The 24,883-nt window shown below is 39.6% G+C and overlaps 1 protein-coding gene across 1 annotated transcript in view; it reads left to right on the top strand.

Moving 5' to 3' along the window:
• Positions 1-18: 18 nt before the first annotated feature.
• Positions 19-24,883, top strand: part of ZZEF1 (zinc finger ZZ-type and EF-hand domain containing 1) — a 107,375-nt gene continuing 82,510 nt past the window's right edge. Inside the window, exons 1-6 of the mRNA XM_063109531.1 lie at positions 19-431; positions 12,544-12,688; positions 16,483-16,677; positions 18,362-18,533; positions 19,992-20,191; positions 21,548-21,758. Coding sequence (XP_062965601.1) covers positions 78-431; positions 12,544-12,688; positions 16,483-16,677; positions 18,362-18,533; positions 19,992-20,191; positions 21,548-21,758 — 1,277 coding nt within the window. The 5' untranslated portion in view covers positions 19-77. The remainder of the gene's footprint in view (positions 432-12,543; positions 12,689-16,482; positions 16,678-18,361; positions 18,534-19,991; positions 20,192-21,547; positions 21,759-24,883) is intronic.

Below are 24,883 nucleotides of genomic sequence, written 5' to 3'. Positions count from 1 at the left end.
GGTGCTGTCGGAGGTTGACAGGTCGAGGCGGGTAGGCGGCGGCGGCGGCAGAGCCGGGCTCCCAAGACGGAGGCCCCATGGGGAACGCTCCGAGTCACAGCAGTGAAGACGAAGCGGCAGTCCCCGGAGGCGAGGGCTGGGGCCCGCACCAGGACTGGGCCGCGGACTCGGGCACGACCCCCGGCCCGGGCCCCGCGGCGCCGGCGCTGCCTCCCGCCGCTGCGCTGCTGGAACCGGCCCGGCTGCGAGAGGCGGCCGCGGCGTTGCGGCCCGCACCGCCCTGCGAATCGCTGGTGTCGAGGCACCACGGCGCGCTGTTGCGCTGGCTGGAAGAGCGGCTGGGCCGCGGCGAGGAGTCTGTCACCCTGGAGCAGTTCCGGGAGCTGCTGGAGGCTCGTGGCGCTGGCTGCTCGGGCGAGCAGTTCGAGGAGGTCAGGGGCGGCTGGCGACGGCGGGGCGGGGGCAGGGCGGTAGCCACGAGGGCGAGAAGAGGTGGACGGTTGTTTTGGAGAGACCAGGCAGGAACTCATAGGGTCCGCAGGTTCTTAGAATGGGAGCATGGGACCCAGCCTGGTCACTCTGGGCGCTTGCTCAGTCTCTCTTTAACCTTTAATTAGAAGTGTGGAAATCCCGGACTAGGTCGTCCTTGCTCTGAAGAGCTGGACAAGCCCCGATGTCTGTGCATGTTGTTGTAGTGCGGACATTTGTGCACTTGACTGACGCTGGATCAGCTGTTCTCTGGAGCTTCTTTAGGCTCCAGAACAGTTTAAAAGAAAGGTGTAAGGATCAAGGAAGTAGCAGTGAAAAGCATTCTGTTTTATTGGTCTGTGCAGGTTTTTGCAGAGCATCTTCCGAATCCAGTGTGGGCGCCTAATAAATGTGGAAGAACAGTAGTATGTACTGGAAAGACATTCTAAAAGCCAGTCTCACCAAGCAAAACTTGCTTTTTCAAAATACACATTTGTTTTTAGATCCTTAAAGAAACATATCGTAGACTCAAACCCTCACAGGACCCAAAACTGATAGGCAAATAGCAGGTTTTCTGTGAATACTTGTAATTACATAATTTTTTACATAATCACCAACATCATCACTACTAAGTCACTAACAGAGCAAATTGATTTGGCAACAAAATATTTTCCTTGGAAGAGATCTTAGGAATTTTCTGTACTGAACATTTCGTTTAGAATTGAGAAGAGACTGATCCAGGGTCACCCAATGAATCACTGGCAAAACAAACCATCACTCAGATCTGTTGATGGTTTATTAATTTTTATTGTTTCAGTGGCTGGCCAGTAAGGGGATCTGAACTCTTGACCTTGGTGTTAAAACACTGTGCTCTAACCAACTGAGCTAACCGGCCAGTCTGATTTTTTTTTTTAAGCATCCCACTACCTCCTTCCTAAGATCCTATTTCTTTAACTCCACAGTGTTATGACAAAAAGGTGCTTAATTTGTGAAACTGAGTAAGCCACGTAGAATCTTCAGGATCAGTGATGAGTATGTGAATAAAGCAGTAAACCAGCGGGTACTTGTAATGCCATTAAAAGGTTTTGTTCTCTTTAAAACTAGAGGCTTTTGAAATATTTTAAGAACGTTTACCTGTACGTGGCCAGAATTCACATAATGTAGTTCGTATGTTTCTTATGTTTGCCCTTAAAAAGTATCTTTAAGGCATCCTTATTCTTAAAAATATTGTTAATATTAGTTAATGAAAGGTCTCTCTTTTTTTTAAACCCAAGAATACACGTGATACTTTCATTCTAGTACCTATGTGTATTATAAGAGCATGAAGTGGTGGAAGAAAGATTCGTGCAGATCTCCTCAAGGAGTTGGCACATTTCCAATTTGTCCAAAGGTGAATGGAGAGAAACAGTATTTACACTACGAGAGTGTCTGACAGGGCTAGAACTTGACAGGGCTGTAAACTGGAGTTTGCAGAAGTCCCTTTATATAAGGCCAAGAAATCCTCGAGGCGTGGTCTAGAAATCATTCAAGGGCTGTGGCATTATTCATTCATTCATTGAGCAAATATTTGTTGTGCCTATAGTATGTGCCAATCACTTGGATGATATAGCAAGTGGACAAGGCAGATTCTTGCTCTTAAAGAATATGTAGTGTGGTGGAAGAGACAAATGGTGAATGTTATCCAAGGGAAAGCGTAAGGAGTAAATGACGAGTGAATTTAGCCTCATCTAGGGAGTCAAGCAAGACTTACCTGAAAAAATCAGCATTTCAGCCCATGTTTGAACGGTGAAAAAGACAAGGAACAGGAGGTGGTAGCAGTGTTTCAGGCAGAGGGAATTGCGTGCACAGAAGTCCAAAGTCCAGAGAATGGAGAATCTTGAAGAAGTCTGGTATGGTCTATTAGAGTTAGACAAAACTGCTTAGAGGGACAGAAAACCCAGTGATCAGTGGTTTAAATAAAAAGGAAGCTGCTTTCTTTCTTTCTTTTCTTTTCTTTTCTTTTCTTTTCTTTTTTTTTTTTTTTTTGCTGGCCAGTAGAGGGATCCAAGAAACAGCTTTCTTGCGTTAAAGTCCAGGTAGGCAGTTCACGGCTGATATGGCAGTTTCATAATCATCAGGGACCTGACTTCATCCATCTTATTACGCTGTCATCTTCCACATGTTACTTTCCACATTCCAACAAGCAGGAAAGAGAAAAGAGGAGAGGGCCACATGCCTTCTCTTAAGGGCATAGCTTACATCCCATTGTTCCAGACTTAGTCACAGGGCCACACTTAGTTGTAAGAGACGCTGGGAAAGATCCTTCATAGCCATATATTCAACTAAATCAGGATTTAATTACAGAAGAAAAGGAGAGCAAATATTGGGTTACAGTAAGAAGTCCTTCACTTAAATAGCTAGATCATAGAATGCTGTGTGGGCTGGCCAGTTAGCTCAGTTGGTTAGAGCGAGGTGTTATAACACCAAGGTCAAGGGTTCGGATCCCTGTACCAGCCAGCCGCCCCACTACCCCCACCCCCAAAACAAAACAGAGTGCTGTGGGTGAGGCTTAGCCAAGGTATAAAAACCTGATTGCAATAATCTTAACCATGGTTGTCTTGTGTATAAATAAGTATTCACGTGAACGTTCTCGTGAACTTAGTTGCTTGAGATGGTGTCATAAAGACGTTCTTGGAGTTGTACCATGGACCCAAGTCTGAAATGTTCCCATTTTATAGTACAGCACACCTTTTCTCTTGGTAGGTGTGGTTCAGGAGAAGGACTCTTTGGTTTGCTCACGGGGAGCAATATTTAATTGACTTCTATGTAGAAGAGAAATAGAGTTAAAATTAAATTCTTATTTGACATCAGAGATTAGCGATTAGATATTTGTGCTCTTAATATGGTATACTTCTAGAAAATCATGTAGGCTCTAGGGCAGAAAAAAGTTGTAGCACAGGATGACAGCAGATGGCTTTAAGGTGAGAGTTAATATGAATAGGTCTTATTTTATTAATTTGCCATATTAGCTTTGGTGCCTACTTTGTGAAATTCATTGTGTTGTAAACTCTGAGGGAAGGGCCATTTTGATTCATCTCTGTTCATCATCTTAGCACATCCCTGGCTCATGGCCAGTGCTCGGTGTTTCCCCCATAGTGCCCTCGGGGATTTAGCCGGCTGAAGAAGATGCAGTTCTCATACTCCAACCTCATATTCATATTTCATACTTAGTCTGCAACTTTTTAATAATAAGATGTTTCTTGACATTGGAGGAAATGGTTAAATATAGTTTTAGTGAAAACTTACAAAGGTTCTTAGTCACTGTTGGGTTTAGAGGAAATTTGGAGAAAAGCCCTAATGCCCATGTCAAAAATATTAATCAACTAATTTAGAGTGGCATTGAGCCCAAGAACTGTGCAAATAGAATTGTGCAGATGTAATTCTATGACCTATTAAGACAGGGTGTGAGAAAGATGTATTTGCACCATATAGTTGCAGCAGACTACAAGCATTGCTTACCCTCAGCTTGAACCTTTGGCTCCTCACTGCCTGAAGGACCAAATGCATAATCCTCTGATGGATTGGAACCCACAGGCTAGCCTATCTCACTCTCTTACCTCATCTGCCTCTGCCGCCTGCACAAGCCATGTACTAGCCAGTGGTATGCCTGCCTTGTCCTGTGTGTGGACCTTGCTTCTCTCAGTTCTTCAAGATTCCCCACCTTGGCAGCATCACCTGGTCAGCACCAAGCTTTCCTGTGGCATGATTCAGGTGGCTTCTCTATAAATGGTGTTTTCAGCCTTACCCCTGAGGCTCTGGTTACCTTCTCTGTACAGGTCATTTGGCACTTAGAGCACATGGTCTGGCCTTGTTTGGCAACTAGGCTATGGTCCCCTCACCTACCTGCCGGTACTGCTACTGCACACAGGAAGCCATTGGTAAGTGATGGCCGTTGATGCTGATGAGGCAGTGCAGAAGAGAAAGATCCAGGGTGAATTAGAGATTATTTTGGCCTTGTGTGTCTTGTTGTGTGGAAGATGATGATATTGGCTTCTTTGGAGAAATTCATAGTCCCAGAGAGCTATGGGGGAGCTGTTTTGCCTTTCCCTGATTTCTAAAATACTGCCTTCCTCTCAAACTTCAGTGGCTCCTCATTTCCTTCAGAATCATATCGGAATACTGGACTAATATTTAGGTCCTTATACCTTTCCACCCTTGCCTCCCAGTGCCTTTTAACCAGCCATATACATCCCCCATATATGTGGGAATTTTGTCCTTTGCTCCCTTTCTCCCCACATCAACTCTTTGCTCTATCCTAAGCCCTCTTCATTTTCAAGGACCACAGAGAAGCACTTAACAGTATCATGGAATTTGAGAAAGATTTCACCAAACCAAGGCTTGAGATGCTGGAAGAATTTACCTAGCAAAGGAAGAAAGGGATATTTCAGTTGAAAGGCACAGCATGTGCAAATATATTGAGGTGAAACAGAACATGGCAAATTTGGGGAATGATACTTCTTTGGCACCTAGTCTAGAGTCTGAGCTGGCTGTGACCTTAGTAATCATTGCATGTAACCTGTGTCCTCTCTACCCTCATAAATGGATTACTTCCATAATGTCCTGGACAGGTGTGTAGTTAGCCTGTTAACAGTATCAGCAAGTTTGCTGCTTTATGAATCTGCCCATTCCACTGTTCTTCTTTGGATTGAGTTGAGAATTGGGCCTGGGGCCAATTTGCTTGTGGGCAAATCCTCCACCATTCTCAAAACAGGTGAGCTTGTTCACCTTACTTGACCACTCTGTGTCTCAGTTGCTCAGTTGATACTCATAAAATGAGTATCTACCTTATATAATTGTTATGGGGATTAAATGAGTTAGTTCTTATAAAGCACCTAGGACGGTGCCTGGCACATGCTAAATGCTCAGTAGATGTTGTAATTGGTGTTTTTTTCCCTATTGTTGTAGTTCAGCTCTCAGATCGTTTACTCCTGCCACTGCGTGACAGCCCTTTATTTAGACAAGGAATGTGAGACAGTCTTATGGATGAGTAAACTGAGGCCTTAAATGGATCGGTGACCTACCCAGTCAACCAGTGGCAGAACTAGGAGCAAATCCAGATTTTGTTGACTTCTCCTGGAGTATGTTTCTCTCAGGTTGAAGCAGCGTGCAGCGTTCATATTTAATCCAATGCATTGCATTCTGCTTGGTCTAAGCCCACAATTCTGGTTTGTGATGATTTTTTTTTTTTTTTTTTTTTTTTTGGTTTGTGATGATTTTGGTATCCATTGTCATGTATGCAGTGTGGTCTTGATCCCAGTAGAGGTTAAAGAGGTTAAACAGAAATGGGTGAGGGTCTGAGACCTGTCTCATGCTGCCCTCAGGCCAAGGCAAATGGATGGAAATATGTAGTCAGCCAGCCTACTTTTCTGTCTCTTGTCTGTAAGGGAGATGGATACAGCTTTCTAACTAGATTTTAATAACAGTTCTTTGCAGTTTACTAGGCATCATCTTGTTTATGATCCTTTGGATCCTTACAACAGGCTGTGGAGAAGAAAGGTCCAACAGTATGAGGAACTGAGGCTCACAGAGGCCAAGGATCTTGTTCCAGGTCTTACAGAGAGTAAGCAGTAAATCTGGCACTAAACTCTAATGCAGGTTTTCTCTCTTGGCCTGACCCTGTTATACTTTCTGTCTCCCACATGGTGCCTACCATAGTGCCTACACTTGGTGCTGCCTGAATAGTTATCACGTGGATGGCAGAGCACATAGTGGGAAGGTGTCATAGGAAGAGGCCTGAATCAGGAAAGGCAGAGGAAGAGTACAGCAGAGCAAGTTGATGTCTTCATGGAGATGGGTGTTAGCTTCATGGAAATAGGGGCATTGCTCTGTTTTTAGAGAGGCAAAGGTAGACTTGCTCTACTATGCACTATTAGACCATATCTAGATTATTAAGTTGAGTTTTGGGCCCCACATTCCAAGGCAGTGCATTTCAAACTGCCCCGTTAGTGGTTCGGAAATCTTATTTAGTGTCTGCTAACTTGCTTTTTAAAAAATGAAGCAGAATAGATTGGAATAGAAAATATCAGAAAACATTATACTGATGAGAGAAAGTATTGCATTGTTTCATTAAACTTTTCTTTTTCCCCCGCCGGCTGGCTGGTATGGGGATCTGAACCCATGCCCTTGGTGTTAACAAGGCTGTGCTCTAACCAACTGACCTAACAGGCCAGCCCTTCATGAAACTTTTATATCAGTTATACAAGGGTACTTCAAAAAGTTTGTGGAGAAATGGAATTAAAAGATAATATAAATCTTTCCATGAACTTTTTGAAAACCCCTCATATGTATACTGGGTCATGATGCAAAATGTACTTCTTATAGTGGATCAGCCAATAAAACTTGAGGAGCAGTGCTCTGAAGTTTATTGGCAAACCAGAGGGATCCCAAGGGAACAACCAGGATGGGAATTAGGCTAAGCCCATATCGAACGGAGAACTGGTTGAAGGAATGGAGGGCTTGGGGGCAACTCAGAGGACCTGATCACTGTCATCAGTGATCTGTGGGCTGTCTTGGGGCAGAGGGAGCAGATGTGTTCTGAATGGCCCAATGGGGTGGTAACTTTGGGGAGGGAGATTTCCATTTATTATAGAGAAGAGAGTTATTACTGTCAGAACTGTCCAGAGGATGTGGGCTTCCCGTCACTGATGTGTGTAACAGAAGGTGGCTGACCACTCATGGAGTTGTTGGAGAAGGGGGTCAGGCACTACAAAGGCCCATAGTTTAAGAGATCTGTAGGTCCATTCCAAAATGAGAGCTTATATAGATCTGGGATGTCAGCTCCCCCCACCCTTAATATTTTCCAGTGGCCTCGTGGTGTCCTTACTGTATATCTGAGCTCCTCAGCCTGGTCTGCCAGGATCTCTCTATTCTGACCTCTGTTCATCTCTTGATCTCCTGCTCCTGTTTCCTTTCCAGCCATACCAAGTAGATTAAACTCCTAGTTATCCATTAAAGCTCAGTTCAATGATTGTTTTCTCCGGGTCATTTTTCCTGAATGCCTTCCCCGCCCACCCAAGTGTCTGTTGGCTCATGGTGGTTGATAGTGTGGGGTCCAGAATCAGAGCAGGATTCAGATCCAACCTCCATCATTTACCAGTACTAACTATGTGACCTTGAACAAAATACTTAACCTCTCTTTCTCGCTAGTAAAAAGATAGTGCCTACCTTTAGGGTTGTTGTGGAAAATAAGACTTGATCCATGCAAAGTGATTAAAACTCTTCCTGGTGCATAGTAAGCTCAGTAAATATTAGCTATAATAGTAATGGTAATTTATGCTGTTACTTCTATTGTTGTAGTTATCACACCTGTTACATTGCTGCTTTTGGTTTACAGATCTGTCTTTGAGGTTGTAAGGTTTTTGGAGGGCAAGGACTGTGCCCTGTTCATCTTTATATCCGCAGAACCAAGTACAGGGCCAGGTATATATATAATGGCAGCTTTATCCGCTAGTGTTGAATGAATGCATGAGTAAATTGGCTTCTGTGAAGTACTGTAAACAAGCTAGATGTTAAATGTTAGATCTTTAAACCTGAACATTTCTTCAAGGACAATTTCTGAGTATTATGAAATTACTTATGTATTTGGTGAAACTGTTAGCAAAGCTGTTATGATTTTTTTTCCTCACCCCAAATGTCTTTGTTTTTTGTTTCTTTGAAAATTCTTTTTATTGTATTCATTAACTATTGACACATCAACAGAAATCTGTTAAAGGTAGCAAAATTGTCACTATTTTTATAGCCTTGCTTATATAGAATTTTTAGTAGCAATAAATGGCAGGAGTTGTGTGGAAAGTTGCAAACCATATGGTACTTGGAGATGCAGGTGGCACTTGAAGTGTGGAAGTGTTGGTTCAAGTAGGACTTGAGTGCTGCCTTGAGACTTAGAGAGAGCGAGTCTCACTTCTAGGGTTGATATTGAGTTAACCGGGGCAAAGGATACTGAGAGCAGTTTTTGTAGATGAAGGAAAGGGAGAGAGCTAAGAGAAGTTTTAAGCACTTGGTCTCCAGACTGCAAATGAATCCCAGGGGTTGTGTGGTCAAAGGAAGGAGAATGCAATCGTGGTGAAGAACGTGAATGCTGGAGCCTTGGATTCAAATAGTTACTGTGTGACCTGACCTTTCTGTACAACTATAAAATGGGGAGGTTAATAGTAAGTACTATTACCCTTATGAGGAGTAAATGATATTACACATGTAAAATGCTTTGCACAGTCCCTGGAATTTAGGAAGTACCAAAATATTAATTCAGAGTTTCCCAGTCCATATGTCATTCCCAACTGAATGGGTTACAGCTATGCTAACCCTCTCAGACCTTGAGTCATGCAAATATTATTATTTTCTCTGTATGCTATAATGTGGAAAAGTTGGGAAGTAGCTATTTGGTACTGTAGTATTCTCACCGTGGGGCCTCAGGGCAGATGGAGACTGTGCTTCTGTGCCACCTTCCTCCTCACCCTTTGGCTCCACTTTTTATATTTAGGTTGTGCTTAACATTTCTTTCTTTCTTTCTTTTTTTTTTTAAAGATGACCAGTAAGGGGATCTTAACCCTTGACTTGGTGTTGTCAGCACCACGCTCTCCCAAGTGAGCTAACTGGCCATCCCTATATAGGGATCCAAATCAGTGGCCTCGGTGTTATCAGCACCACACTCTCCCAAGTGAGCCACGGGCCGGCCCTTTAATATTTCTTAATATTTAAAAGTTCCCCCTTAGTATTACAAAAGCAACATTTAGATAACAGAAGATTAAAAATACAGATAAGCAAAAATAGGAAGATATAAAGTATCATATTACCACTATTAACATCTTAATATTCTTTCATGTCTTTTTTTATGCATGTGCATATATACTTTTTATAATGATGTGGAAAGTGCATATATGCTTTTTCTTCAAACTAACATGAGATTGTTCTCTAACAATACTCTTTTGTAACCTACTTTTTCCAGTTTATGATCTTCACCTTCCCATGTCAATACATTTCTGTTTAATACCCAGCCCACATTCAAATGTATCCAGTTGTCCCAGAAACCTCCTTTTATGGTTGGTATATCCATTGTGTATAAAATTTTATTTAGAGGGGAGGAAGTATTATACTGCTTTAAAAAAAAAGCTTTAAGCCTACTCATTTAGTCATCCCATGCTTGAAGTGGACACTCTTTAAAAATTTTGGGTTTTATTGTTACCAGTGATACATGTACATGGTATGGAGTCCATAAGACTTGAACAAAAACCAATGGCCCTGTACTCTCCTACCCCAGTATATCACTCCCCAAGAACAATTACTTTTCTGTAGCTGGTTCTTGGGTATTTAACTATATATTCCCAAATAATATGAGGTATCTTCAAAAAGTTTACGGAAAGGTCTTTTAATTCTTTTTTTCCACAAACTGTTTGAAGTACCCTCAAATGTTTATATCACTTCTTTGCGGTTTTTCAGCTTTAGGCATTATCTATTTTATTCCCACCATGGAAGATGAGACTTCAGTTGTCTTTTACTTTCCCATTCTTGCCCATGCCTGCACATCTCCTGTCCTCCCTCTAGAATTGTATCAGTTTTGTTTAGATCACCCTTCAATATTTACGTTATTATGATTATGTAAATTCTTTGCATAGCTGAGTCACGTAGTATCTCGTGATTGCTTTTCCTTTCTTATACATCTTTTTATGTGCTCTGGAATTAACAATTGAATTGATACTTTTATTTTTCTTAATTTTCTATGTCTTTTACCATGAATTTAATCCCATATTCTCTGCCAGTTGTCTGAGTCTCCCCTAACATACATTCAATATGTTCAAACAAATGGGTAGCTATCAGTTTCATCTTCTCAAAGAAATATTTCCCAGAGCCTTCTGACCTGATTTAACCTGGACTTGTTATTCTCTAGGTCTGCTGCATAGGCTTTGCCTTCTGCCATGAGATGACACAGCACAAAGGCCCTTGCAGATGCTGGCACCATGCTCTTGGACTTCCCAGTCTCCAGAACCATGAGCCAAAAAATTTTCTGTTTATTATAAATTACTCAGTCTGTGGTATTATGTCATAGCAGCATAAAATGGACTAAGACATCCCAGAAGTAGGAATTTCTCTTTCCCCTCAACATTATGAAATTTCATTAAGATGCACTTTTATTCATTGTGTGGGGTATTTAGCCCCTTCAGTCTCAAAACTCATGTACTTCAGTTTGGGGAAAGTATCTCGGATTATAATAATTGTGATTTCCTCCCTTAAATTTTCTGTGTTTCATCTTTCTGGAACTCATGTTATTTGGAGCTGGGCCTCCTAGACTTGTCCCTTGATTTTCCTTTTCTTTTGACTCTCTGTTTCCATCATTTTACCTTTTTGCTCTACTTTCTGAGCACTTTAGTCAACTTTATCTCCCAACCTTTCTATTGAGATTTTCATTTTGCTCTGATATTTTAATTTTAAAGAGTTGTTTGTTTTTTTTTAAAGATGACCAGTAAGGGGATCTTAACCCGTGGCTTGTTGTTGTCAGCACCACGCTCACCCATTGAGCTAACCGGCCATCTCTATATAGGATCCGAACCTGTGGGCTTGGTGTTATCAGCACCGCACTCTCCTGAGTGAGCCACGGGCCGGCCCTAATTTTAAAGAGATTTTTAAAACTTTCTCAATATCCTGTCTTTAGTAATAGTATCCTGTTCTTTCACAGTTTCAATATCTTTTTTTATTAGGTAATGATGGTAGTGGTTGTACAACTCTGAATATACTAGGTCCCACTGAATTGTGCACTTTAAAAGGGTGAATTTTATGGTATATGAATTATATACCTCAGTAAAGCTGGTATTTGAAATATCTTTTAAAATATTTCTCTGAAGATATTCATCATCCTTTTGAGGTTTTCTTCTCCCTACGTAGACTTTCTTTTCTCCTAGTTACTTTTTCTGTGTTTCATATTAAGGCTTTCCTCAAATGTCTAGTGGTCCTGGGCTGCCTACTCATTAAAGAATGGGGGACTAAAAACCTGGGTGCTCTGTATTTCTTTCTGGCTTGTCGACCAGTGAAGCTCACCGTAAGATGAATGGGCTGGGTCCTTTCGTTGGGATATCCCCAGTGTCGGTATCTATAGACCTATTCCCTTGGGTTTGTCAGTTTCCCCAGAGAAGACTCTTCCAGTCTTTGCCTAGAAGTGTATGAGACTGACAGCCAGCATTCTGGGATCCCTGGGGAAGGCTGAGTCTTAAACATTTAGCAAGTAACCATCACCCTCCCACCCCCATTTTCAGCATAGTATTCTCACTTTCAGCTGTGCCTGGTATTTCCTAGTCCACGGGTTGCAGGTTAGAAAGGAGAAGGGCAACCCTCCAATACTAATGTGCTTTCACTGTGTTGGGCTTTAACTGCTCGATTGTTACTTAATCCAGGCAGTTGCCTGTGAATGTGGCAATATTTGTTGCATCTTTCAGATCAAGAAACTGAGGCTTATGGAGATAAAGAAACTTCGGTAAGGTCACACATCTGGTTAGTGACAGACCAAAATTCAAACCAAATCCCATGCTGTACCAGGTCCCCAGATAGCCCCAAATGGGCAAGAGGCAAGTTAAATTATGCTTCAAGGTTAGTGAAAACAGGGCTATAGAGCAGATAAACCAAGTTAGTTCTTGTGTCTAAAGAGTAGTTAAAAGAAAAAGTCCACCTAAACCTGAGGCGCTACTCTAAGCCAGTTCTTTCTAATTCTTGTTTTGTATTTGGCACTTTGCAACCAGTTAAACACTTTTACAGTGGTTGCTTTCTTCTGAAATTATCTGTGGGGAGGAAGGGTTAGTTTCTTGGAGGAGAAAAGAGATGATAAAATTGTATATAATTGTATACTTACATCCTACAAGGCACAGTAAATTACTATCCTGGGTTTACTTGGTCTTTGAATGGCATGTAGGGACTCATCTCCCCACAACAACAACAAAAAATCACCGGACTTGAGAATTAAAAATAAAATTAAAATTAAAAATAAAGTAAATTAAAAGTAAAAATAAAATTATTTGGGACAGACCTGATTTTCTTGCATCTTTTATCTTGTAGGCCTTTGCCCAGTTTGATGCTGAGGGTGATGGTACAGTTGATGCTGAGAACATGCTGGAGGCCCTCAAGAATTCCAGTGGAGCTAATCTTCAAGGGGAGCCGAGCCACATCATCAGACAACTACAGGCCTGTTCTCTTGTTCCAGGTATGGCTCTCATCTGAGTGCTGAATGCTCAAGCGGGCCCTCTTAGTACCAAAATGAACCTTGCTGTACTAGAGATTGAAATTAAGGAAGCTTGTAGGCGTTATTAAATAAACTCTCCCAGCAGCATTCATTTGGCACATGATCTGAGTTAGCATTCAGTGTAATTATCTCTTTTGCTCTCCAATACAATGATGGGTAATCAGTTCTACCATTTTATGAACCTTTGTCTTGAGACTGCCTTCCTTAATGGATCTCTCTCTCTTTTTTTTTTTTTTTTTAAAAAGATGACCAGTAAGGGGATCTTAACCCTTGACTTGGTGTTGTCAGCACGACACTCTCCCAAGTGAGCTAACCGGCCATCTCTATATAGGGATCCGAACCAGTGGCCTTGGTGTTATCAGCACCACATTCTCCCAAGTGGGCTACAGGCTGGCCCTTTAATGGATCTCTTTATTTCACTCTTTTAAGAAGTCTTCCCTAGTCCTTACTGAACTCTGTTCTCTTAGCATCCTGCATTTTTTTTTCAACATATTATTGTTGTAATTAATTAATTATTTACTTAATCATTCATTAAATATCTGTCTTTACTCCTACACTGTGAGCTCCATGAAGGTAGGGACCTTCTGTCTTATTTCTGTTGTGTCCTCACATTTGGCACATTTTTTTGGCACATAGTAAGCTCTTAGTGTTTTTCTTTTTTTTAGAAAGCTATTACTTTGAAATTTAAGTAAGAATATAAATAGCTTGAAATTAGGCAATGCTTCTTACACATTGTACATACAAAAAACAGGCCCAGTTTTTTTTATATGGTTTCCCTTGGGGGCCCAGACTTATACAAAGACAGAATTATGATAAAAGTTACATACTTTTTTTTTCAGTGAGAAGACAATTGCATTTGAAAGGAAAAAACCCTTTGCACGTCATCCTTTGTCTCAGTTTATCTTCCCAAAGGACTTTTCCTGCTCTTTGTACTTGGTATCATAATATTTAGCATAGCTAGTGCAGCAACAGAGGCAAAATAGATTTGATGTACACATAAATATAAATCTGATTGCTCTTGACCCCTCTAGCTTGCTGCTGAGTGATATATTTAGTTAGGGAAGTATAGTTTCTGTATCTTGATAAAGAATGTATATTTCCACTCTTCCTTAGGTTGTCTTTAATTATATAATTTTTTTTTTGGAAGCTAGCCAGTCTGGGGTAATTATGTAATTTTTATAGAGTATTATAGGTAGCCCATGCATATTGATTTTTTTCCTATTCTCATGGCAGTTAAAATTATATTTTGAATTACGTTTAGCTAACTGATAGCTTAGCATTTACATATTACTCCCACCTTTGCATTACCAGCAGCATGTGGATAGCATGAGCTTTATTTGGACACCTCAAGGAGATTTTCTGGGAGGAGAGGAAAGGGTTGGAGACCAGGGAATCCACCAACAGGTAATCCTTAGTTTACTGCTGTGCTGGGTGACTGTGGTGAGATGGAGAGATTAGGTTGAGAAAAATTCAGGGTCCAGATCTCAAAGCACTTAGGTAGCAGTCTTGTGACTTAGGACTTTCTACTCAAAATTTTCCATCAACACCCATCTTTAAAGAATTGTATTATCACAGTCTTAGGATGAACCTTTGTAAGCTGAGGTCACCTTTGTGGTGGAATTTCACAGTTTCCTAGTCTCTCTCTCTAACTTCCTCCCACACTAAAACTAGTTCTTTTCCTTTTCATTGTATTGGTGCATAAGAGACAGTACCTTTGCTGAATTCATTGAACCAAATTCATTCATGTACCAAATATTTCAGTGTATGAAAACACTTTTCCCATTACAGAGTCAGTCTATTTTTTCTGAGCAAATCAGTACAGCATCAGCAGTGTATAAAGACGAGGCGTGGGTATTACTGTGGGAGTCTGCTAAGAAAAAACTGTAAAAGGAAGTGGTAGGGATTGCGTAGATTTTTTTTTTTTTTTTTTTTTGGTGTCTGGCCAGTACAGGGATCCAAACCCTTAACATTGGTGTTATCCATACCACGCTCTACCAAATGAGCTAACCCCAGCCTCTCACAAAGACTTTTGAGTCTTCCGAAATCAGATGTCTTAAGGGTTTGGGTTGGGAGCATAACCAAGATGAGCTGCTTCAAGCACAAAATTTCTCCTCAGTTGCATTTTAAAAATTAATGCAAAGTTTTATTCTGCTCTAATATAATTGCTTGTTTTACTATTTATTTATTTTTTGTGGCTGGCCAGTATGGAGATCCGAACGTTTGTTTTACTATTAAAAAAAATTTCTGCCAGAGACTTCCAAAGGCTTCATCTGGGTACTGTGTATATGGGTGTGTTCAGTTTGTGAAAATTCATCAAGCAATACAACAATAATATGTGTACTCTTTGTTATGTTTGTTATGATTCATTAGAAAGTAAAAAAATTAAAAATCTCCTCAAATCTGAAAATATATCTGAGCTCCAGGAAAGGCTGTCATGTTTATCCTTGCTTCACTTAACCCTAGCACTCCTGGGTTATGGGCACCTTGGTCCAAGGCATATTAATTTAGGTTATGAAGAACCGTAAAAGGATTTTAAGCAGGGGTAGATACGATCTCTCTTTTGTTTTCATGAGACTACTTGGGTTAATGGTACATGGGAGGCAGCCAGAAGAACCACTTGGGACATCTGGGTAGGTGTATAAGCAAGAGGTGTTGAAACCAGAGCCTGGGAGTGGCCAGAGGGATGGACAAGTGGGGCAGATTCCAGAGGAGTCACACTGCGGGGAGAGAACTGGAATGGTGGAAGGAGCACCTGGAGGGAGTGCAGGAGGGGTGTTCCCAATCCTAATCTTTTTTGTTGATCTTGGTGTGTCACCTAAACCTCATTTTCCTCAGTTGTAAAACAAGGATACCTGTACCCTTTGTGCCTACTCCCTCACCTTGTTGTGAGGACCAAATGAGATGATGTATGTGGAATTACCTTATAAATAGTACAGTGCCATCAGATATTGTGGAAATGGTAGTGATCGTATTGTCATTATCATTGTATTATGTCACTTAGTACAAAAAAAACAGCTATGCTTTTATTCTCTAATGCAATAAGCTTTATTCCTAGCCTGTATTCTATATGCAAAATTTCTTTAAAGTCTTCTGGCTAGTATTTAAGTGCTTATACATTTTCAAAGTTTGGATTGAAACAGATAATCATTTTCTAAGTCTTCTAAAATTCTATTTAACTGAAATGAAATTAAAAAAATTTTTTTATTTGTCAGGCACTGTTCTAAGCATTTACATTCATTATTTTACTTAGTTCTTTTTATCTTTTCTATTTTTTATTTTAACATTTATTTGTACATAGTTGTGGGGTACAGTGTGTTTCAATTCATGCATGTACTATATGATTCACTTAGGGTAGGTAATATAGCTTTGTACCCATTAATCCACCACTTCCCCTTCCCCCACCCCCTTCCCTCCTAGCGTCTGGTAGAAAATGAAATTAATTCTTAAATTGCGATTGTTAAGGTTCATTTCTTCAAAACTTACTTAGATTTTTAAATGATTAAAGCTGAAATATTGATGAAGATTGTTAATGGATGCTTATTTTGTTTGTTTGTTTGCTTTTGTGTTTTTTTTGGCCTCTGGCCAGTTGGAAAATCTAAACCCATGACCTTGGTGTTATCAGTACCACACTCTCCCAAGTGAGCTAATGTTAATGGCTGCTTTTAATTTAGCCAATTCAGATAGGCCACCAGGCAGGGGATGTGGACACTATTGTGGCTTCCCAAAAATGCCAAAAATGGATTTTGTCTACTTAGGTTTCATAGACATATTTTCAGAGTCAAAGGAGGGACTCGGTGTTCACTCATCAATGATACTGCGCTTCCTGCATCGCAATCGGATCTCTAGCATGGCGTTACCCTACCCGATGTTGGACCACTGCAATAACATGTGCACCATGAGGTCTTCTGTTCTGAAGGAGTCTCTGGATCAGCTGGTACAAAAAGAGAAGGGTATGTGTATGGGGCGTTCTCCTGAAAGTACTCTATCATCATCTCTTCTAAAACGTGTTTATTAATAGGATGAGCCAATCCTTCTCCCTGCCTTTGTTTCTGGAAATAGAGTAGTAATTAGTTTGTAGCATAAGAATGTGTCCTTCATTCCTTCCTTCCTTCCATCCATTATTCATTTCTCTGTTCAAATGTGATTTCAGGGATGGCTTTCCTCATTATTCTACGTAATTAATGCCCCCCTTTCCCCCATTCCCCACCTTCTGGTCACTATCACCTTTGCAGGTTTAATGGTCTAAATAGCACTTATTGTTATCTGAAGTTGTAGCATTATTTATTTACTTGTATTTTGTCTGCCTTGTTTACTTCCTTATCCTTGGTTAAGTTCCTTAACCTGGAACTTGCCTGTCACATAGTAGGTACTCAGTGAGTGCAGGTTGAACATCCTTAATCTGAAAATCCCAAATCCAAAATGCTCCAGAATCCGAAACTTTTTGAGTGCCAACATGATGCTCAAAGGAAAAGCCCATTGGAGCATTTTGGATTTCAGATTTTCAGATTAGGGATGCTCAACCAGTATGCACAAATTTTCCAAAATCTGGAACACTTCTGGTTCCAAGGATTTTGCATAAGAGATACTCAACTTGTATTCGTTGAATATTTGAGGGAAGCCACCATGGCAGCAAAAGTTGATGATGTATACAGACTGGTCTGTAGAACATAACAGAGTCCAGAAATAGAGCCAAGTACACATGGGAATATAGTGAGCATTATAAATCAGGATGGAAAGTTGAACTGTCAACAAGTGGGGTTAGGGCAACTGGTTAGCCATCTGGAGAAAAAATGAAATTAGATTCTTAACCCACTTCACTCAGTAAAATGCATTTCAGATATATCAAAAAGTTCAACTAAAAAGGAAATAGTAAGAGTACTAGAAGAAAATAGTTCCACTTTATAAAATATGGGATGGTCTTTCTAAGCAAGGCATGAAACCCAGAATTCACAAAAGAAAGGATTAACAGATTAGACTATATGAAAATGTAAAGTTCTTCACCACAAAAAATATCACAGGTAGAGTCAAAAGACAAATGATATTCTAGGGAACAAAAATACATTTTGCAACATATTAATAACTCAATTGACAGATTAAATTTTTTAGTAACTCTGCCCGTGGGCAATTATTTAACTCTCTGTCCCTTAGTTTCCTCATTTCTAAAATGAATTAATACATAGAGAATATATAGAAAAGTGCCTGTCTCACAGTAAACAATCAAGTAAGTATTAGCTGTTACGTGTGTGTATGTACATTATATAACGTATATAAAATTATGAATTGATACGACCAGTGATCCAGAAGAAAGTAGAAGAGTGTAGGACTGGACCATACTCAGAGCACAAGTGGCTTAAAAAGCCTCATTCATAATTAAAGAAATGTAAATTCAAACTCTAAGGCACCATTTTCTTCTCTGGGCATGATTTTGCAAATAGTTCAGTGGTTTATGTATTACACTATAAAGAGATAATGGAGCAATCCTTAGCCAATGGGTTCTTGTGAATGGAGATTTTAAGGAAGATTAATGTTTCTAGGCCCAGAGTGCCAAACATATTTCTGTTAAATGTTTTAAATGAACTTTTTTTTCCCTTCCTGAAAGAGATGTCATATGATATATTCTGGTCTTCCCTGCAGAAAGCCCTGGAGATCTAACTAGAAGCCCAGAGATGGATAAACTCAAGTCAGTAGCAAAGTGCTACGCTTATATAGAAACATCATCCAACCCTGCAGATGTTGACAAGATGACAAATGGAGAAACGTCATCCTACTGGCAGTCAGATGGCAGTGCCCGCTCGCACTGGATTCGGTGGGTGCCATAATACTTTTATTTTTTAAAATTTTTTAAAATTTTGAAATGTTTTCTACTAACTGCCTGGATTTTTTCTTATTGTGAGTGGCTATCTGTGAAGATGCTTTAAGAATCAAGTAAAAAGAATCATGTAAAATCATGTAACCTGGTTCGTATATTCATAAACACTGGTAATTTCTTTGCTTGATATTTTAAAAGGAGAAAATAGCATTTCGCTGATATTTTATGGTACTGATTTCAGATCTTTTTCACTAGTTTCTCAGGAAAATTAGTATCACAAGGGAAGTACTTTTCTTATATCAGACCTAATTGTACTTTTTAAAACCCTTTCTGTACATTTTTTAAATCCACTGTATGCAACTTAGTTGGTCAGTTTAGAAGAGGGAATGGGATGGTCAGGAATCCTGGAATGGATCTGATGATAGATAGTAAACTGTGGTGTTTCTAGAGGTTCTGAAGCCGCTGTCTAAATTTTCACCAGTCTCTTCAGCAAATGGGCTAATTTTAGTTGGTGAAAATAGATGTAATGGTCTTGTTTTTTCTTAGAGGACACATTTGACCTTTAGCCATATATCTAATTTATAGATGAAGGAATATACTCAGTTATTTGGGTGCAGTTTAGAATTTGCATCTTGTCAGGTAAAGGGATTTTCTTAGAATATTCATATTGTTCTTTCCTGCCTGTACTACTACTTCAAGAGGAAATGTAAATTCATCTCGAACTGAAAGGTTTTTTTATTTGTTTGTTTTGTTTTGTTTTTGTATGTATACCTTTATTGATTTACATCCCTGTACTTTCCAAAAAGGTTTACAGCAGCTTACAGTGAGATAATTTATTAAAAGCTCCTAGAACATTATCTGGAAAATAGCAATAACTCAATAAACGTTTGCTGTTATTGTCAGTATAAAAATACACATTGAAATCATTAGGATAAAACTGAAAGATCAAGTATATGCAAATGAGAAGGGAAAACATTGGGGGCTAAGAGCATTAAACTTCACTCTGAGTCTCTAGGCAACCAGAGAAAATGTGCTATAGAATTATCTTCTGATAGAAGGAAGCCTACTAATTCTTCAAGAAAATCAAACTTTCTCTTGATGGTTTGGGATTCTGAGGTAACACAGCCAGTAAGTAGTACAGCCAAGAGTTTAACTCAGGCAGTATGGCTTTAGGGTCCATGCTTTAACTATGATGCTATGGGGAGCCTGGTAGGCTGGAAACTCTTTAGGCAGGAGCTGATGATGCAGACTTGAGGCAGGTTTTTTTGTACCTCCTCAAACTTAAAGGTTTTTAGAGACTTGGGAGGGTCATAAGGACTTTAAAACTCATAGCCAGCATTTCAAGTCAGTTGCTGTTAGAAAAATCAGTCTTTGGGTATATCAAATATACCTAAGATCTTTGAGATGGGACTTGGGTTCTAAACATTTGTAGTTCCTGCTCTCTGTGTTTTCCAGTTTAAAAATGAAGCCAGATGTTGTGCTCAGGCACTTGTCCATTGCAGTGGCTGCCACTGACCAGAGCTACATGCCACAACAGGTGACGGTAGCTGTGGGGAGGAGTGCCAGCGATCTTCAGGAAGTCCGAGATGTGCACATCCCCAGCAATGTCACTGGCTATGTGACACTTCTGGAAAATGCCAACATCAGTCAGCTCTGTGAGTCAAACAAAACTAAGGGGATGGGGAGGGGAGGAAGGGAAGTCATATTTTTAGCAGGAAGAGCCCTGAAGTGCAGAAGTCGTTAGTTTTATTTTGAGATTTGATTTGCTGCTCATGATATACACAAAAGCGGTCATTATTTCATCTATTAAGTGTTTTTAAAAATTATAGAAAAGCAGTAAAGCCTTTTTTTAGTCAAAAATATTTTATTCCAGTTTTATTATTGGAAAATTAGAAAAATATAAAGAAAAATACTCAAAATCCTACTACCCAGGGATTGTCACTGTGACTACCTTGGTATGGATCCCATTTCTTGTGTTTCTGTATTTATGTGTGCATGTACATATATACACTTTTTTCCCTAAAAAATAGGGTTGTATATATATATATATTTATATATATCTGTACATGCCTTTTTACAAAAATGGTAATATTCTGTACATGTTCTTTTGTAATTTTTTTAATGCGTCATATCTTATATTCATAAACACCTTTATTTAGTGTTGTGAGAATATGCCTGAATTTTAACCCATCCTTTATTCTTGGATATTTAGGTTGTTCCCAATTTTACACTATTATAACACTATTTCACACAAAGCATTTTGGAAATAATCACAATTCTGGGATTTCTTTCCAGGCTTATTTCATTCAGGGAGCCAGAACGCTTCATGTTTTGTCTCCTTTCTTCTAATGCTTTCCTGGGCCAAATAGAAGTGTTCTTACTTTGCTTGAAGGAACTGAGGCCTAGGGAGGTAGAGTCTGTGTGTCTCACCCCTAGGCAAAGAAGTAGTTAAGCTTGTGGAGCAGAAGCTTTCTGTCTTATACTGTGGTGGTCTTATCTGAGTTGTGTCCTTTTTAACTTCTCATCTCCTCCTCTCCAGCCCCAATAAGAAATTGTGACATCTCTTGAAGGTGAATCATGGCTATGTCATCTATTTGGACTTGATTATGAAAATGAAATTCTCACAACTGCTTATGAGCCAGTTACTGTTTTACAACTCAATCCAACTTTCAGAGCTCTAGGGAGAATTCTAGAAGTGTTCTTACCATGTGTTCATTCAGTCAGGATTTTTAAAATGCTCTTAGTGTGATTTTCAAGACTCATAAGTTTCTAAGAAGTTTTGTGATGTAAAGACTTAAGCCATATTTTTATGATTTCTTAGATTCATCAATGTTTCTTGACAAGTTTTTTATATACTAGTGTCATTGCACACATTATTTATTTCTGTGAAGTATATCTTCAGAATTTTTTTTTTGAAATGTCAATTACTGTTTTGCTTATAGTTGGGAGCCTAGCATTTGCGGAACTAAAGAAGTTAATCCAATACTAAATTTGTTGTTTGTGCTTGACAGATGTCCAGATTAACATAAAACGTTGTCTTAGCGATGGATGTGACACTAGAATTCATGGTCTGAGAGCTGTTGGTTTTCAGAGAGTTAAGAAGTCTGGGGTGTCAGTCTCAGATGCTTCTGCGATATGGTACTGGTCTCTGCTGACATCTTTGGTGACTGCATCTATGGAGACAAATCCCACTTTTGTCCAGACAGTGCTGCACAATACTCAGTAAGTCACTCTCTCTTTTCCAGGCCCATCAAAATGCATTCATTCTTCTCTAACCCTTTAGAGAGTGTCACTGAGCTGTTGATGTGGTGTGGTCAAGAGCTCAGCCTCAGGTACCCTATTGTTTCCTGTTTGTTCCTGTCAGCTCCACGCTTTTGCTTTGTTTGATTGATGTTCATTCTGGCTTCATATGACTTTGAAGAAGTGCCCATTCCACTGCCCTGCTCCTCCTCACACAGTTCCCTCAATGTCCTTCTTCACCAGCTCACCAAGTGCCCCAGTCTTATGAGAAGGCCACTCATGCTGAGCCCATTCCTTATCCATTGGGGAACAAGTGCTTATGTTTATATAGCACTTTATAGCAGATAAAGCACTTTCAGATGCTGTCCATTATTTTACCTACTGACACTAAAATGTGCCTGTAAAAATTATCCCCATTTTATAGAGGAGGATATTGAGACCTTCCCTGAGGTCACACGGCCAGGTGATGGATCAGTTGAATCTAGGTCTTTGGAGTGAAATCTAAACTTATTTTGAAATGTAGAGCACCTTTGGAAATTTTCTCTTAAAAAACTGTTGGGGCAAAAAAACCAAGTAGTAACATACAAGACAAAAACAACCAGCTTTAATAGCAATGAAATAGTATTGTATATAGGTTTTATAAATAATAATAGGCCTATTAGCATAGGTTGTCAAAGTATCAGCCAAAAAGAGCTTGCTAATATTTTGTTCTCCCGATATCTTTTGAGATTGGTTAGTACTATTAAATAAAACTTTTCAGTAAATAACACTGCTGGCAATGCTAGATCTGAAGGGTAATAGTTGGCCATACCCCTTTCTGCCTTCCTGTTTTGAAATTGATTTTTATTAAACTGTTCAAACTTAGAGAAACTTTGCAAGTATATTACAATGTATTTTTGTTTCTTCCTCAGTCATTTGAGAGTAATTTGCCAACCTAGTGCCACATTGTCCCTGAATACTTTATTGTGCATTTCCTACAAACAAGAACATTTTCCAATAATCATCAAAATCAACGAATTAACATCTAATCCTCAGACCCCATTCAAGTTTTGCAAGTTGTCCCAGTAATATCCTTTATAGCATAAAGATCCAGTCCAGAATCATGCTTTGCAGTTCATTATTATAGCTCTTTAGTTTCCTTTAGTCTGGAACAGTTCCTCAGTCTTTCCTTGACTTTTATGACCTTGACACTTTTGAAAATTACAGGTGAGTTATCTTGAAGAGTGTCCTTCAATCCTGGTTTATCTGATGTTTCATCATGAATAGTTTTAGGTTTTCTATCTCTAGCAGGGATATCATGGAAGCAATGCTGTGTTCTCATTGCATCCCATTGGGTGGCACACAACTTCAGGTGGTCCTATTACTAGTGCTAATGATGTTAACTTTGGTCACTTGATTAAAGTGATGTCTGCTAGACTTTTCTGTTATAAAATAATTCTTTTTCCTTTTGTAAGTAATAAGAAGTTGTGAGAAGGTACTTTAAGAATATGTAAATATCCTTTTCCTCATCAAACTTTCTGTTTAGCTAGGACTAACAGATTCCTATTTTATTCCCTGCATCATAGTCAATCATAGTTTTGATGCTCAGATTGTCCCAGATTAGGCTGGTGGCAACCCTTTCATGTGCCTTTTTTTTTGGTGGATGGCCATCATATGCCCTTTTACATGCTCTCATCATTCTTAGAACACTTTCTTACTTTGTGGACAAGTTATTTCAGACTTATCTTGAGCATTCCCTGCCTTAGTCCTGGAGTCAGCCATTTTTCTAAGGGGTCAAGGTCCCTTTTAGTGGAGAATGTTATTTAGAAACTAAACCCTAATATATTTACTCAGTCCCCCTCTATATAACCAGTCTCCTGTCACCCCTGTGCTTGAACAGATACCCTCTTCATCCCACTCCTGCCCCAACATTTTTTGCAGGGCTGCTGCTATGACCGCCCTTGCACAGATGCCCTTCTTATCCTCCTTGAGTTCCTATACCTGTACCAGGCCACCCTTCTTGCCCTACTTGGTACCTGCATTCCACACCAGGCTATTCCTTTCTGCAGATACCTTTCTCACCCTGCTCAGGCTCCAGTGCCCGTGTATAGGCCACCATGTCTCCTCCTCCTACCCCCAGATAAACATGGATGCTAGCCTTGAGCAGCCCCGCCATATGGACTAGATTTCCAGGAAGGTGGAGAGGAGGAACTTTCTACCTTAGTTTTTTAAAGATATGCCAAGTTGTTGAAGAAGGGATATATTTTAAAGTTTATATCCCTGCTCAGTTGTACTAGTTCATCTGCAGTGGTGTTTTCATGCACTCCTGATATTTAAAGATCAGTGATCTAAAACTATTCTAAAATAAAAAATTTATTGAAGAAAAGATCAATGAGGAAAAATAAGAAAGAACATTTTGGGTCAGAAGTGTTTAATTGTATCAGTTGAAATAAATTCAGTAAACAATTGCATGCTGCTTGTGTGCATTAGACCTCATTGATCAGCTGGGTCTGAGTGCAGCTGCTGTGCTGGTACAGCCCAGAGGTGGCTCCTTGTGTAGACAGAAAAGAAATTATGAGTTGATGCTGACATGGTGTTAGCCTTGTCCCTATTTTGAAATGTAGAAATAAAATTGTTTCAGGGATTCTCATTACTGTTATCATAAAATAACTTTCAGTCATAGAATTTTTAGTTGCTTTTTGATACATTCACGGCATACCTTCAGTTTTTCATGGTACACTCACTCACCTAGCAGAGTTGCTGGCATGTAGTTGGACTCAATAATCATTTGTTGCATTAATTTGTTAGGATTGCTAGTCCATAGAAGGCAAAGCTATTGGGGCATTGAGGAGGATGAATGAAAGAGGAGACAAGAAAAGAGAAACTTTAAAACAGACATTAAGGTGAAAAAGCCAAGAAACAGAACAGGAATGGAGAAACTGATGGGTGCTGATCTGTTTAGGAGAAAATAAAATACACGACATATCTTTAGATACCAGAGATCTTAAGATCCTTTGTATAAAATTTTCTACTGAATCACAAACTGCTCTGTTTTGGGGGTCAGTTTTTCTAAGCACTCTAGAGTTTTCTGTAGTGTATGGATATCTTTTGCTTACACTACTTAAAAT

The sequence above is a fragment of the Cynocephalus volans genome, chromosome 10 (genome assembly GCF_027409185.1).
Source record: "Cynocephalus volans isolate mCynVol1 chromosome 10, mCynVol1.pri, whole genome shotgun sequence".
Classification (NCBI taxonomy): Eukaryota; Metazoa; Chordata; class Mammalia; order Dermoptera; family Cynocephalidae; genus Cynocephalus; species Cynocephalus volans.
Note: the sequence above shows the minus strand (reverse complement) of the source record. Positions and strands in the feature narration are given on the sequence as shown.